This window comes from Hyla sarda, chromosome 6 (genome assembly GCF_029499605.1).
Source record: "Hyla sarda isolate aHylSar1 chromosome 6, aHylSar1.hap1, whole genome shotgun sequence".
Classification (NCBI taxonomy): domain Eukaryota; kingdom Metazoa; phylum Chordata; class Amphibia; order Anura; family Hylidae; genus Hyla; species Hyla sarda.
The window spans coordinates 239,625,784-239,639,774 of NC_079194.1; the positions used below are offsets into that span (position 1 = coordinate 239,625,784).

The 13,991-nt window shown below is 41.8% G+C and overlaps 1 protein-coding gene and 1 long non-coding RNA gene across 10 annotated transcripts in view; one reads left to right on the forward strand and one right to left on the reverse strand.

The window, feature by feature from the left end:
• Nucleotides 1–13,597, forward strand: part of TKFC (triokinase and FMN cyclase) — a 58,071-nt gene extending 44,474 nt beyond the window's left edge. For all 9 annotated transcript variants that reach the window (XM_056526761.1, XM_056526755.1, XM_056526759.1 and 6 more), the window contains 12 exons: nt 379–468; nt 789–823; nt 1,910–1,994; nt 6,387–6,476; nt 8,050–8,166; nt 8,263–8,379; nt 11,087–11,224; nt 11,299–11,405; nt 11,685–11,788; nt 12,717–12,750; nt 12,822–12,911; nt 12,992–13,597. In XM_056526761.1, the coding sequence (XP_056382736.1) occupies nt 379–468; nt 789–823; nt 1,910–1,994; nt 6,387–6,476; nt 8,050–8,166; nt 8,263–8,379; nt 11,087–11,224; nt 11,299–11,405; nt 11,685–11,788; nt 12,717–12,750; nt 12,822–12,911; nt 12,992–13,150 (1,166 nt within the window). In that variant the 3' untranslated portion in view covers nt 13,151–13,597. The remainder of the gene's footprint in view (nt 1–378; nt 469–788; nt 824–1,909; nt 1,995–6,386; nt 6,477–8,049; nt 8,167–8,262; nt 8,380–11,086; nt 11,225–11,298; nt 11,406–11,684; nt 11,789–12,716; nt 12,751–12,821; nt 12,912–12,991) is intronic.
• Nucleotides 4,668–12,818, reverse strand: LOC130276839 (uncharacterized). Its single transcript, XR_008845260.1, has 3 exons — nt 12,696–12,818; nt 8,876–9,013; nt 4,668–6,030 (listed from the first exon to the last, which is right to left on the reverse strand). It is a non-coding gene; the product is annotated as an uncharacterized LOC130276839 (long non-coding RNA).
• Nucleotides 13,598–13,991: the final 394 nt, after the last annotated feature.

The window sequence follows — 13,991 nt, forward strand, 5'->3', positions numbered from 1 at the left end:
TGATAAATCTCCCCCATAGTGTATTCTATTCTAAGGCAACTATTTATAAACGTAAGGCCTGATATTACCATTTTACTACAGTAAATGTGTTATTGATTATACACAAGCTGTTTATGAAGGTGTAAAAGTTTGGCTTACTGTCTCCAAATCCCTGTAGTTTCTACCATTCTCTAAGAACCTCTGTTAGGTCCCACAGGTATAATATAAAGCTCTAGAGCCCCAACGCAAAATTCATAACAAGGCATCCAATAAATCATATGACTTATGTTACTGATATGCTCATATGGAACAGCTTTTGGGAACCGTGGCCACTTTTTCCCTTGTGATGTTGATAGCATGATATAACTGAGGTGTAGATTCATCTTTCATATTTTTTAGGTACACTGGGAGTCAGTCTTTCACCATGCAGTGTGCCCGGCTCTGGACCAACTTTTAAGCTTGGCTCTGATGAGATTGAACTGGGACTAGGTAAGAAGACTGATAAGACCAATGGCGGTACTGCACAGTTCTGTATGTGCTGTGTATAGGTATACTTGCACACCTACATACTATGGGGGAAATTTATCAAAACCTGTCCAGAGGAAAAGTTGCCCAGTTGCCCATAGCAACCAATCAGAGCGCTTCTTTCATTTTGCAGAGGCCTTGTTAAAAATGAAAGAAGCGATCTGATTGGTTGCTATGGGTAACTCAGCAACTATTCCTCTGGACAGGTTTTGATAAATCTCCCCCTATATGTAAATAGAAATAACTTTTTACTTTTGACCCTGTGCCGTTCACCTTTTCCTCAGGTATACACGGAGAAGCCGGAGTACAAAGATACAAGGTATAAAGCTGATACATTTTTAGCCTTAGTGTTGTGTCAATGACAACTTTTACTTTTAATACATGATCGCTGTTTGCTGTCAGTGTATAGAAACATTCTTATTTACATCAGAAAACTAAAATCTGTACACAGATTATTCTTCCTACAGCTGACAGTTTCCTTCGCTTGTATTCAGTCTTGTGCAGCTAAATAAATCAGCACAAAGCTCTTGGCCTTGTCCTGATACTTTACAATGGGTGGTCATACACATTAGGTGAGTGTCAGCCAAATGTGTCCATTTTTGGTGACACTGACCATCTAACATGTATGTGGGTGTCCCAAATTCCACTTGACAGCAGACATTAGGGTAAAAAAGGATCCCTTTTACTTGATTCACAATTCTTACTGTAACAAAATCACCCCTCTGGGATCCAGTGCTTTTTTTGCTTCCTTCTCCAGCACTAGGTGGCATTGCAGGTAGCTGTGGCAATGACTGTGTAAGTCACGGGGCAATTCGCCAGATGACAACGCTTCCAAAAAAGGCCTATTAGCTAGTGGCTGTGCTGAGAAAATCAGTATTGGCCCCAGCATTCACACCTCCCATAGGCAAGATATTTAAATTCCTGCATTAACGCCAGCTCGTAATTGTAGCTTTTAGACCCACCAGTGTTTATTTCCTTGCTTTGCTTCTGTGAGTCTGGCCTCTACTATACCCGACTATTCTTTTGCTTGTCTTCCTGTACTTAGTTGTGCTTTTGACCTTAGCATGCATGTGGATCTGATTTTACATACCTTGTTGCCTTCCTGAGTTTTTACCCTGGCCTGTTCCCGGATGTATCCTGACTTTGTCCCCGACATGTGACCCTTCTTTTTTGTTTGACTACTTACTTAGGTCCAGCCCTCTCTCAGTGTAGGGAATGTTGCCCAGTTGGGGGGGTCTATCCATTTAGGTGGACCGTCAAGTAGACAGGTACAGTGGCTGCGGATGAACTCAGGGCTGCAGTCTTCTCTGCCCAACATGATATTTTCTCTCTCCATATGGTTCTGGATTTTAGTAGTTTGTAGGCAGGATGTCACTCATCTCTTTGATTCATTTTACCAAAATAGATGATGTCTTGTGATGAAGTTGTAAAGATCATGATTGATCACATGAATGATCCAGCCAACAAGTCAAGAGTGGACGTACAGTCAGGTGAGCATAACTTCTATATCTGCAAACCTCTTTAAAATGTGTAAGTAGAAGAGTGAATAGGAGGGCACTCACCGATAATTAGAAAAATCAAGACGTGAAAAGTTATTAGGGGCTCACGCAGATCCCGATGTATTCAACATCCAGCCTAAAAAATTATATAAAAATATGGACCTCATGTCCGGGATGAGCAAAAAGGATTGATGTATATATTAAAACATAACGTTTAATTCCATCTAATAAAATAATCAACATATCAAATTCTATGATCAGTAGAAAACGAACTAGGCAGCTCTGGGTTCTGCAGGGCCCAGCCAGCCCAGGGCTGCCACCCACTTGGGGTTATATATAGTAAAAACCACAGCAAGTAGGACTATGATGCAAATGCCAACGCGTTTCTGCCAGTTTGTATTCACTTGCGTCCTCAGGGCATCAAAAAATTATCCAACACAATTGACCATTGGTTAAGAATATATAAAAGTCACTATAATTCAAAACGTCAACATTTATGCCAGCAGTTGTGGCTTAGTCATGTATACTGTGACAATCAATTCAATTAGACCAAAGACTCTGCAAGAAAATATATATAAAATATATGCTTTCCCTAGTTTGCTCCTGCAAGGGAGACAGCATGCCAAGTTCCTGCAAAGAAAATAGGGGGATGAGGGGAGAAGTCTATCCCTATTAATGGTCTCTGTTCCGGTCTTCTCCGGTTTTGAAGTGTCACAGCAGCATACGACGCTGTCCTGCTAGTCAGCAGGACGCCTGTATCGGCATCTCTCACCTAGTGTGGTGACGCCAACTCACCGCACTAGGTGAGAGATGCCGATACAGGCATCAGGGATAGACTTCTCCCCTCATCCCCCTATTTTCTTTGCAGGAACTTGGCATGCTGTCTCCCTTGCAGGAGCAAACTAGGGAAAGCATATATTTTATATATATTTTCTTGCAGAGTCTTTGGTCTAATTGAATTGATTGTCACAGTATACATGACTAAGCCACAACTGCTGGCATAAATGTTGACGTTTTGAATTATAGTGACTTTTATATATTCTTAACCAATGGTCAATTGTGTTGGATAATTTTTTGATGCCCTGAGGACGCCAGTGAATACAAACTGGCAGAAACGCGTTGGCATTTGCATCATGGTCCTACTTGCTGTGGTTTTTACTATATATAACCCCAAGTGGGTGGCAGCCCTGGGCTGGCTGGGCCCTGCAAAACCCAGAGCAGCCTAGTTCATTTTCTACTGACCATAGAATTTGATATGTTGATTATTTTATTAGATGGAATTAAACGTTATGTTTTAATATATACATCAATCCTTTTTGCTCATCCTGGACATGAGGTCCATTTTTTTGACACTCACCGATAATGGCATCTTCTGTATTCTCATCACATCTAACTGACTTGCAAAGAGGCGTTCACATACACATCTGTAACTGCCTCCCCCCGATTCTGTTTAAAATAAAAAACAGTTACACAAGTAATAATTTTCTGATCGGCAACACAAAAGTATTTTTTTTTTTTTTTAAATGATTTTGTTGGGCAAAGGAAGAAGAAAAGAAAAAAACTATATCATTTATTGCCACAATCATACCAACTTGCAGAATAAAGATAACATCATTTATATCACTCAGTGAACAACCATAAAAAATACATCAAAAACAGTGACCACAAAGTCATATGTACCCTATAATAGTATCAGTACTTGAAAAACACCCTAATAGAAAAAAGGCCCCAAAATCCATGTGTGTGAGTCAGGCAGCGCACTAGGGACACACATGGGATATTTCTAGAAACTGCAGACTGGGGGCTAATAAATATTCAGTTGCGGTTTACCATTAATACTTGCTGTGTAGCAAAACAAATATATATATTAAAATAAAAAATTTGCAAGATGGTTGAAGTTTTCCAATTTCACCTCAACTTTGCCTTAATTCCTGTGAACCACCTAAAGGGTTAACAACGTTTCTAAATCCTGTTGTGAGTTTTGTGATGGGGTGATAGGAGTTGTTTCTAGCAACCAGGCCTCTTAAATCCACTTTAAATATGAACTGATCCTTTATAAATTTGCTTTTGGAAATTAACATTAAAATTTTGCTGCAATGCTTCTGAGCCCTCTGACATCCTTAACAGTAGAAGGACATTCACCAAATAATGCCAACATTAAGTACACAGATTGTAAATATGAAGGATTAGCTAATTTATGTGGAATGATTATCTTTATAAAAAGCAGAGAATTTGGGAGTTTTTCACAAATTATAGCTGTAGGTATTAACAAAAATGTATCACTAACATAAATGCAATGTGTCACGAAAAAACTGTCTCAGAATCACTTGGACAGGTTAAAGCATCCCAAAGTTATTAGCACTTACAGTGAGACAGAACTGATTTCTCAGCGTTCTCAGCCAATCACAGCTCATCACACACTGAACTGCTGTAAGCTGTGTGTTCAGATTAAGGTAGGAAGTTATTCCCTGCAGGGCTTCAAATGATGTCACGCCTGCTGGGAAACACCACTTTCCAGTCCATGGAGCTGACTGAGACTGAGCAGAATCTTCAGCACAATATCAAGTTAGAAAACTAACAAATAATAAAAATAAAGCCAGGTGGTGTTTTTTTTTTTTTTTTTTTTTTTTTTTATGGGAGAAGTGAACTGGGAGGATTTACAGCCAGGTACTCTTTAAGGTCAAAATAGTCTGCGTCATTAAAGGTGTTATCCAGCATAAGGTGATTTTAGTACGTACCTGGCAGACAGTAATGGACATGCTTAGGAAGGATCTGCACTTGTCTTGGGGTAAATGGCTATGTTGTGAGATTACCATAACACTGTGGCTAGCTTTTTGTGAACTGGTATTTCCTGTTTGTTTTCTTCTTTTGCCTACAAATCCCATAATTCCATTTTCCTCCCTCCCACACATCAGCCACCCCACCCATTGAAACATAAATGAGCTGCATCCATTCAAAAGACCTGTGGTTTTCAATCAGGGTGCCTACAGCTGTTGCATTAGTTGCAGATTGATCTCTCTCCCACCAAGCGATCCCTCCACCCATTGAAGCAGACAGGTTCCCTGTCATCAGCTGACTAGTGAGTCAGGTCTCGGCCACATTGCAACCTGGGAAAAATCTGAGACAACAGTCATTTTGTATGCAGTTAAAAAGAAATATTGGGGTGAAAATCACAAAAGAATTGGGAGAAAACCTTCACACACAGGTACAGACACTATATTATGAACTACACTAACTAACAAAATAACATTAATGCTTATGCAGAAATATAAAATCCCATCCCTTCCCCCAATATCCCACCACACCCCTACCCTTCAATTCCCTGGTTGAACTTGATGGACGTATGTCTTTTTTCGATCGTACTAACTATGTAACTATGTAACTTTACAGCCCCTGTAGCATAGTCAAATAAAAAAAAATCCTGGAATACCCCTTTAAGGGGTTTAAGAGTACCTGTCACCAAACTAAACTTTTAATATATTGTTCCTTATGTAATCATAAGACACTTTGCCATTTACTTGCTGTTAAAATTCTCAACCTTTACATGTTTTTAATGTGATTGAAAAAATGGCCACTAGGTGGCTCTGTTCTGTTCCCTCACAAGTCAAACAGTTAGCTTGGTTTCTTCCTGACCTGGCAGGAAACCAAACTCAGGAAGTGCGTGCAGGGCATGGCGAGGCACAGCTCTCACGCCTGCTGGGAAATGCCCACTTTCTCCTGCCGGGAGCTCACATGGTGTGAACAAGGGGAAAGATATGATACACAGCTTTCTAAAGCTCGAAAAAAAATTAAGGGCAGGAGGGGTGTTAGGAGTAGTTAGGGAATATAATCTGAGTTAGTTTAGAAAATATGGTTTGAAGACACCTTTACATTGTACAAATAAACAGGGAGCCTCCAAGGAGGTGGCGGACATCAGGAGGCGCTGGACACACTCGGAAGGTAGAATCAACTTTAATCACCCATCATGCAACGCGTTTCACAGATTATCTGCTTCATCAGGTCTTTACATTGTGGCAGAGGGTCATTTCTTTAGTGTTGTCACATGAAAAGAAATAATAAAATATTTACAGAAATGTGAGGGATGCACTCACTTATGTGACATACTGTATGTCCACCTCTAGACATCAAGAGCATTCAGGATTATCTTGCACCGATTCTGAGCTTTCCTTGGCCTGGTTGTCTGTATAATGATCCATTGTTGCAGTCAGCATGCTCAATGTATTATAGGAGCCCAGTAAACCACACAATCATAGTGATAAACTGTAACTGTATGTTTTGTAACCCCTCTATAAATGGATACTATGCTGGTAAATTCTCCTTTGTCATCTTTCTCCTTTGTGTGGTTCCAGTTTTAGTCATCTTTATGGATTACTGTTTCTTCAGGAGACTCCATTATATTAATTGTGAATAATCTGGGAGGTCTATCCTGTCTGGAGCTACAGATAGTAGCCAGCTCGGCTGTGAGGTTTCTAGGTGAGTAGAAGAATACATGAACCATTCTTTTGGTACATTCTTAAAGGGGTATTCCAGGAAAAAACTTTTTTTTTATATATATATCAACTGGCTCCAGAAAGTTAAACAGATTTGTAAATTAGAAAATGGAGAAAAGGAGAAGCCCACACCTCAAGGACAATGGTATTTTTTATAGTTGAAATAGATTTGTCTGAGACCGTGCTTCAATTATAGAGAAAAATAGAATTTATTAAAATGTCAAATACACGTAAATTCCCCCACAGGGCCCTTGTGGAAGGAATAATTACATTAATAATATCAAATTCAAATGGCAATTCATAAGAAATTATTCAATAATAGTGACCGATACTCCGGCAATGCTGATATTCTGATAGTCCGGAAAAAGTGCTGGTTTTGAGTCCAACAATAAATTATATTGCAGATATTAAATGGAAATGTCCAGATTCAGATGTATAAGCCACTGATGTGGGAAAATAAATTTATATTACCAGTTGGGTTTTGTCGTCTCCTCTCGCTTGGTGTACGGGTGGATTCTCTGACCTGTGTGTGCTGGCATGCGCTGCGATTGGCTGGTCCAGACAGCGCTGGACCCAGTGTTCGCCGTGCAGTTGCTCCAAGGGTCCATGCAGACTGACTGGTGGTATTCCCTCGTGGAAGAGGCGTATGATGTCAGATTCTGCAGTAGGAGCAAACACGGAGTCCAGGAGCAGCGGGAGACTCGGCAGGTGGATTTGAATGCAGTATGTAAATTTTGTTTGTAGATGGTAATGCCAAAACTGGTTAGCAGGTCCCAGTGTAGTGATACTGGGGCTCAAGTGGCATAAAAGTCTGTAGTGGAGTCACACTGCGTCTTTTGGCACTGGGCTAGACGCGTTTCAGGGTACTCAAGACAGTTTTTGTTCGACCCCCTCCTCAGTAGCTGTGAAGCTACTGAGGAAGGGGTCGAACAAACTCTTGAGTACCCTGAAATGCGTATTTACGTGTATTTGACATTTTAATAAATGTTATTATTCTTTATAATTGAAGCACGGTCTCAGCCAAATCTATTTCAACTATATAAAATACCATTGTCCTTGAGGTGTGGGCTCCTCCTTTTCTCCATTTTCTAAATTCTACACACCTAGGGTATAGGTGTATTGCCCAATCTACCTTGGTCAGTGCGTAATTGTGAGCTGCACCATTTTTTAAAGATTTGTAACTTCTATTATAAAATCTTAATCGTTCATATTTATCAGATGCTGAAGTTGAGTTGTTCTTTTCTGTCTGGCAACAGTGCTCTCTGCTGACATCTCTGTTTGTTTGTCTCAGGAACTGCACAGAGTAGAAGAGGTTTGCTATGGGGATTTGCTTCTACTCTGGACAGTTCCCAAGACAGGTGTCATCAGAGAGCACTTAGACAGAAATGAACAACTCAACTTCAGCAGCTCATAAGTACTGAAAGGATTAAGATTTTTCAATAGAAGTAATTTACAAATCTGTTTAACTTTCTGGAGCCAGTTGATATATAAAAACAAAGTTTTTTCATGGATAACCCCTTTAAATTAACACTAACACTTGTCTTAACATGTTAAAGAGGGTCGGGGTCTACACATAGAGAGAGCAATGACTGGATCCTTCATGACCGCTCTAGAGATGAGTGGCGTCTCCCTCACCCTCATGAAGATATCATCCGAAATCCTGCAACTCTTTGGTAATGATATGTTTACTCTGATCTTACTGTATGAAGCCACATATTTGGGCTTTATGTATCTGTCTTTTTCTAATAGATGTTACATGTTTGTCACAGACAAGGACACATCAGCCCCTTCTTGGCCTCGAGTGCCACATGTTCCGGTAACAGGTCGGACACGCACCTTCCCATGTGCTCCTGAAAGCCCACCGCCAAAGGAGTCTCATCCTGATGGTGAGTACAGTGAACTTGTATCAATAATCATAATGTATGCGCTGGGTTTCTGATGTTATTTTACAGTTGTCTATGGGCAGTATATAGACTGAATGCGAGATATATTCTTGTGCTCTTGTCAAACACACAAAGCTTACTGTCCCCATACAGTAGCAGTAGTACCTAGATCAGTGTTTCCCAACCAGTGAGCCTCCAGATGTTGCAAAACTACAACTCCCAGCATGCCCGGACAGCCAAAGGCTGTCCGGGCATGCTGGGAGTTGTAGTTTTGCAACAGCTGGAGGTACCCTGGTTGGGAAACACTGACCTAGATAGTTCTTTGTTAGGGCATGTTTACGCATACTGTATATGCTTTGGATTTTATGTTATAGATTTACATTGCAGCATGAAATCTGCAGCGTATAAAGTACATGTGAATATACCCTAAAGAGGTTTGCAACACCACAACAGTTTTGCGTACTAGCTCTGGTTTGCATAAAAAAACAGTTGTACTCACCTGCCCTGATCTCCTACTGTGACTGTTTCAACTGTGCCTGGCTGCAGCTGAGCAGGGCTCCCTTCTTTTCTCTCAACCTGCAGAAAATATATGTTCAGTATTTGGAATATAAGTCAGTATTTGGCTGAGCAGCACTTCCTGGGAGATAAAAGCAGCAAGTATTGCTAACTAGGGACAAGACACCATTGAGACGGTTACAGCAGAGGATTAGGGCAGGTAAGTACTAGGGATCGACCGATTATCGGTTTGGCCAATATTATTGGCCGATGTTCACGATTTTCTAAGTTATTGGTATCTGCAATTAGCTTGCCAATAATTCCGATAATGTGGGTGCTTTAAATCAATGAACTGCAGCGGCTTTTGCGGGACCAGAGATCGCCGCCCGCTTCTCTCCCCCTGCCTGTCCTGAGTCCAACCACCGCCGCTGCCTGATTGCCTCCCCCTGCCTATCCTCTGGCCAGAGAACGCCGCCCCTGCCCAATTGCCTCCCCCATCCCCGGTTTTATAATTACCTGTTCCCGGGGTCCGCGCTACTTCTGGCTCCTGCGGCGTCCTGCGCTGTTGCTGTGCGCTGCGCAATGACGAGTGACGTCCTCAACACGATGTCACAGTCAGTGGCCCGGTGCACAGTGACAGCTCAGGATGCCGCCAGAGCCAGAAGTAGCGCAGACCCCGGGAACAGGTAGTTATAAAACCGGGGATGGGGGAGGCAATCGGGCAGCGGTTGGAATCAGGACCCCAGGACAGGCAGGGGGAAAGAAGCGGGCGGCGGCGGTCTCTGGCCCCGCAAAAGCCGGTGAAGTGCACCTGCTTTAAATCATTGATCTGCAGCGGCTTCTGCGGGGCCAGAAACAGTTTATCATTTTACAAAGGTTATTTGGGGGGGAATTAAAATGCACGGAATATCGGTATAAGTTATTGGCTATCGACCTGAAAGTTCACAGGTTATCGGTATTGGTATCGGCTCTAAAAAATCTATATCGGTCGATCCCTAGTAAGTACAACTTTTTTTTTTTTTTTTAGACCCATGCACAGAAAATTCTAGACAATCCCCAATTGTTAGGATAGGCCATCAATATCAGATGAGTGGGATCTAACTCCTGACATCTTCACTTATAAGCTTGATGAATGTACTGTGGCTTTTTAGTAGCCACTTCATTGTTAATCAGGCATATCGCCATACATTTTGTAGTGGTTGTGTCTAGAATTGCAGCTGTCTGCAGCTTGGACTTAAAGGGGTACTCCCCTGGAAAACTTTTTTTTTTTTTTCTTTTTAAATCAACTGGTGCCAGAAAGTTAAACAGATCTGTAAATGACTTCTATTTAAACATTTTAATCCATCTAGTACTCATCAGCTGTTATATCCTGCACAGGAAGTTCTTTTCTTTTTGAATTTCCTTTCGGTCTGACCACAGTGCTCTCTGCTGACACCTCTGTTCATGTCAGGAACTGTCCAGAGCAGGATAGGTTTGCTATGGGGATTTGATCCTACTCTGGACAGTTCCTGAAATGGACAGAGGTGTCAGCAGAGAGCACTGTGGTCAGAGAGAAAGGAATTTCAAAAAGAAAAGAACTTCCTCTGGAACATACAGCAGCTGATGCCAGGAGCCAGACCCCATTAATCTGATATTAGTAACCTTTCAGTATAAAAGTCTCAGAAGACATCACCCCTAAACAACACCTCTCCATATCCCTTTTAGCACATACATGTTTTCTAGGGGTTCCCTGCTCAGGACCCCACTGCAGCTTTATGGACACCAATTTTTTTGAATGGTTGCCATGTAAGACAACAATTCACCTGCCATGGGTGCTCCATGTATTTTCCTAGGATTAAAAAGAAGTGTGGTAGGAATATCGGGGGAGATTTATCAAAACCTGTGCAGAGGAAGAGTGGTGCAGTTGCCCATAGCAACCAATCAGATTGCTTCTTTCATTTTCCACAGGCCTCTTTAGAGGCCTGTGGAAAATGAAAGAAGCAATCTGATTGGTTGCTATGGGCAACTGCACCACTCTTCCTCTGCACAGGTTTTGATAAATCTCCCCCATTGTGACCATTGCACTTGTTACCAACAACAGAGTTAAAAATTAAAATTGGCTAAAAAAAATATGAATATTATATCTAAGAACTACATGTATACTGTAAATGGCATATTACACTACCTGATCTGTTACATTTTTAAGTGTGTTATAACATGCCCATCCTTGTGTTAGTTAAGAGCGTGCAGGTGTACAGCCGCGTACTAAGATACGTGTCCAGCTCCCTTCTCTCGCTGGAGGAGGAGTTAAATGACCTGGACCGGGCCGCTGGGGATGGGGATTGTGGAAGCACACATGCAAGAGCAGCCAATGGTGAGTTCTGCGTTATAACATTGTGATCTATAAAGCCTGCTGAACATTGGTTTCTAAGTCTTGAATCTCTGCAGCCATCAATGACTGGATAAGCAGCGGACAGATTCCCTCTCACCCATCGCGGTTTCTTGCAGCATTGTCAAACATACTACTGGAGAAGATGGGGGGCACTTCAGGAGCGGTGAGGGAATAGGCAATTGTGTACTGTACCTCCAACTATGAATGAAGTCTTATAGTGCTTACTATGAGTTTACACTGGTTCCGATCCTTGATGATGGTTTGGATTGATCATTAATAAACCTCAGTCTATGGCCAAGAGATACATTGGACAGATCACATAAGTGGGAAGCAATAGAATTTTTGCAGAAGCAATTTAGCGTCCCAGATGCAATTTTGTGTGTTTGTTGTTTGTTACAGGCAGCAATGTACTTATGTCACTCTATTGTATTCTTTACTTTAGCTGTATAGTCTCTTCTTAATGGCCGCCGCACAACCTTTGCATGATCAATCTGGACCCCAGGCATGGGCAGCAGCAATGGAGGCTGGGATAGAGGCTATGAAGAGGTAAAGAGAAATGAAAAAGAACTGCTGACTCCGCAGACCGTCAATCACTGTGTATAGGGGAAAAGGGTAGAGGCGGGGTGGTGGTCCCCTCATGCATACAGTGGACTAATAGCTATGAGTCTCTTTTATTTCATCATGTCTATTTGCCTAATGGCAAAATATTTTTTCTTCCATTTTGGTTATTAAAATAGAAGACCTGTCCCCACACTATTACCCTTACATGCAGCTGTATATTTAGGCAACAGATCCGCTCTAATGCATGTATAAGAGTGTATAATATGTTGTGCTATATAGGTTAAAGGGGAACTCCAGTGGAAACAAGTGGAAAACAAATGTTTTTAAATCAACTGGTGCCAGAAAGTTAAAACAGATTTGTAAATTACTTCTATTTCAAAATCTTTACCCTTCCAGTTCTTCTCAGCTGCTGTATGCTCCAGAGAAAATTGTGCAGTTCTTTCCAGTCTGACAACAGTTCTGTCTGCTGACACCTCTGTCCATGTCAGGAACTGTCCAGAGTAGAAGCAAACCCCCATAGAAAACCTCTCTTCCTCTGGACAGTTCTTTACATGGACAGAGGTGTCAGCAGAGAGGACTGTTGTCAGACTGGAAAGAACTGCTCAATTTTCTCTGTAGTATACAGCAGCTGATAAGTAATGGAAGGATTACAATTTTGAAATAGAAGTAATTTACAATTCTGTATAACTTTCTGGCACCAGTTGATTTAAAAAAAAAAAAATTTCCACCGAAGTCTCATAAACGTTTGGCATCACTCATATTTCTTTTACACTTTCCTATTTTTTTTCCTTCGGAAGTGTCTTGATGTTAATTGAATAACAGTAAACACATAACACTGAACAATGAAGTTCAATACTTCCATAAAGCTTGGCGCAGTGTAATTCTCACTTACATGTCTGTTTGTCTCTTTAAGATATGGAGGAGCAGAGCCTGGTGACCGGACAATGGTAAGTACCATTCAGGTTAACCTTTTCCTTCCCTTGAGTCATCATGTAACGTGCCTGCCATCTTTTTCTAGTTGGACTCCCTGTTTTCTGCCAATGTTGTCCTGCAGTCTCTGCGCACCCCAAACTCTAATGCAATGGAGATTCTTGGCCGCGCAGTAAAGGTAAGATTTCATCACATGTATACGTTTAGGGTGACTGAGTACATTGCCTGGTCATCTGATCCTGTGTCTCTCTTATGCAGAGTGCTTCTGATGCTGCAGAAGAGACAAAACACATGACAGCTGGAGCGGGCCGGGCCAGTTACATAGGTTCATCCACTCTAAGTCGCCCAGATCCAGGAGCCAAAGCTGCAGCTGCTATCTTACAAGCAATATGGGATGGTCTGAAGGACGGTTACTGACATAGAAGCTGCTTGTTATACTGATATCTTTCCCATTAGATCAGAAGTAGAATATGTCATTTTGTCTTTCTCCTAAGAGCTCAGTAATGCAATGTATCTAACCTTCATTTATACCTCTTTGTTTTTTGATATTCTACTAGTAGGTATGCTTCGCTTCTTCACCTCCCTAGTGTCTTTTCTTACTTTTGCACCATTCAGATGAGCTTGTATAAACCTGTACTGAAGCTGAAGTGCATACCTAGTGAGTTATCAATCATACTCTTCTGACTGATTTAGTTACCTGATAAGTGGCTACCAGTATCCGGATCCACCCTCACAGAACCTGCATTACAATTTAAAGGGGTACTCCACTGGAAAAAAATATTTTAATCAACTGGTGCCAGAAAGTTAAACAGATTTGTAAATTACTTCTATTTAAAAATCTTAAAGGGGTACTCCGCTGCTCAGCGTTTGAAACAAACTGTTCCGGACGCTGGAGCCGGCGCCGGGAGCTTGTGACATCATAGACCCACCCCCTCATGTCATGCCCTGCCCCCTCAATGCAAGTCTATGGGAGGGGGCGTGACATCCACCACGCCCCCTCCTATAGACTTGCATTGAGGGGGCGGGGCGTGACGTCATGAGGGGGCAGACTATGACATCACAAGCTCCCGGCTCCAGCGTCCGGAACAGTTTGTTCCAAAAAACTGAGCAGCGGAGTACCCCTTTAAGGAAGTTCTTTTCTTTTTGAATTTTCTTTCTGTCTGACCACAGTGCTCTCTGCTGACACCTCTGTCTATTTTAGGAACTGCCCAGAGCATGATAGGTTTGCTATAGGGATTTGCTCCTGCTCTGGACAGTT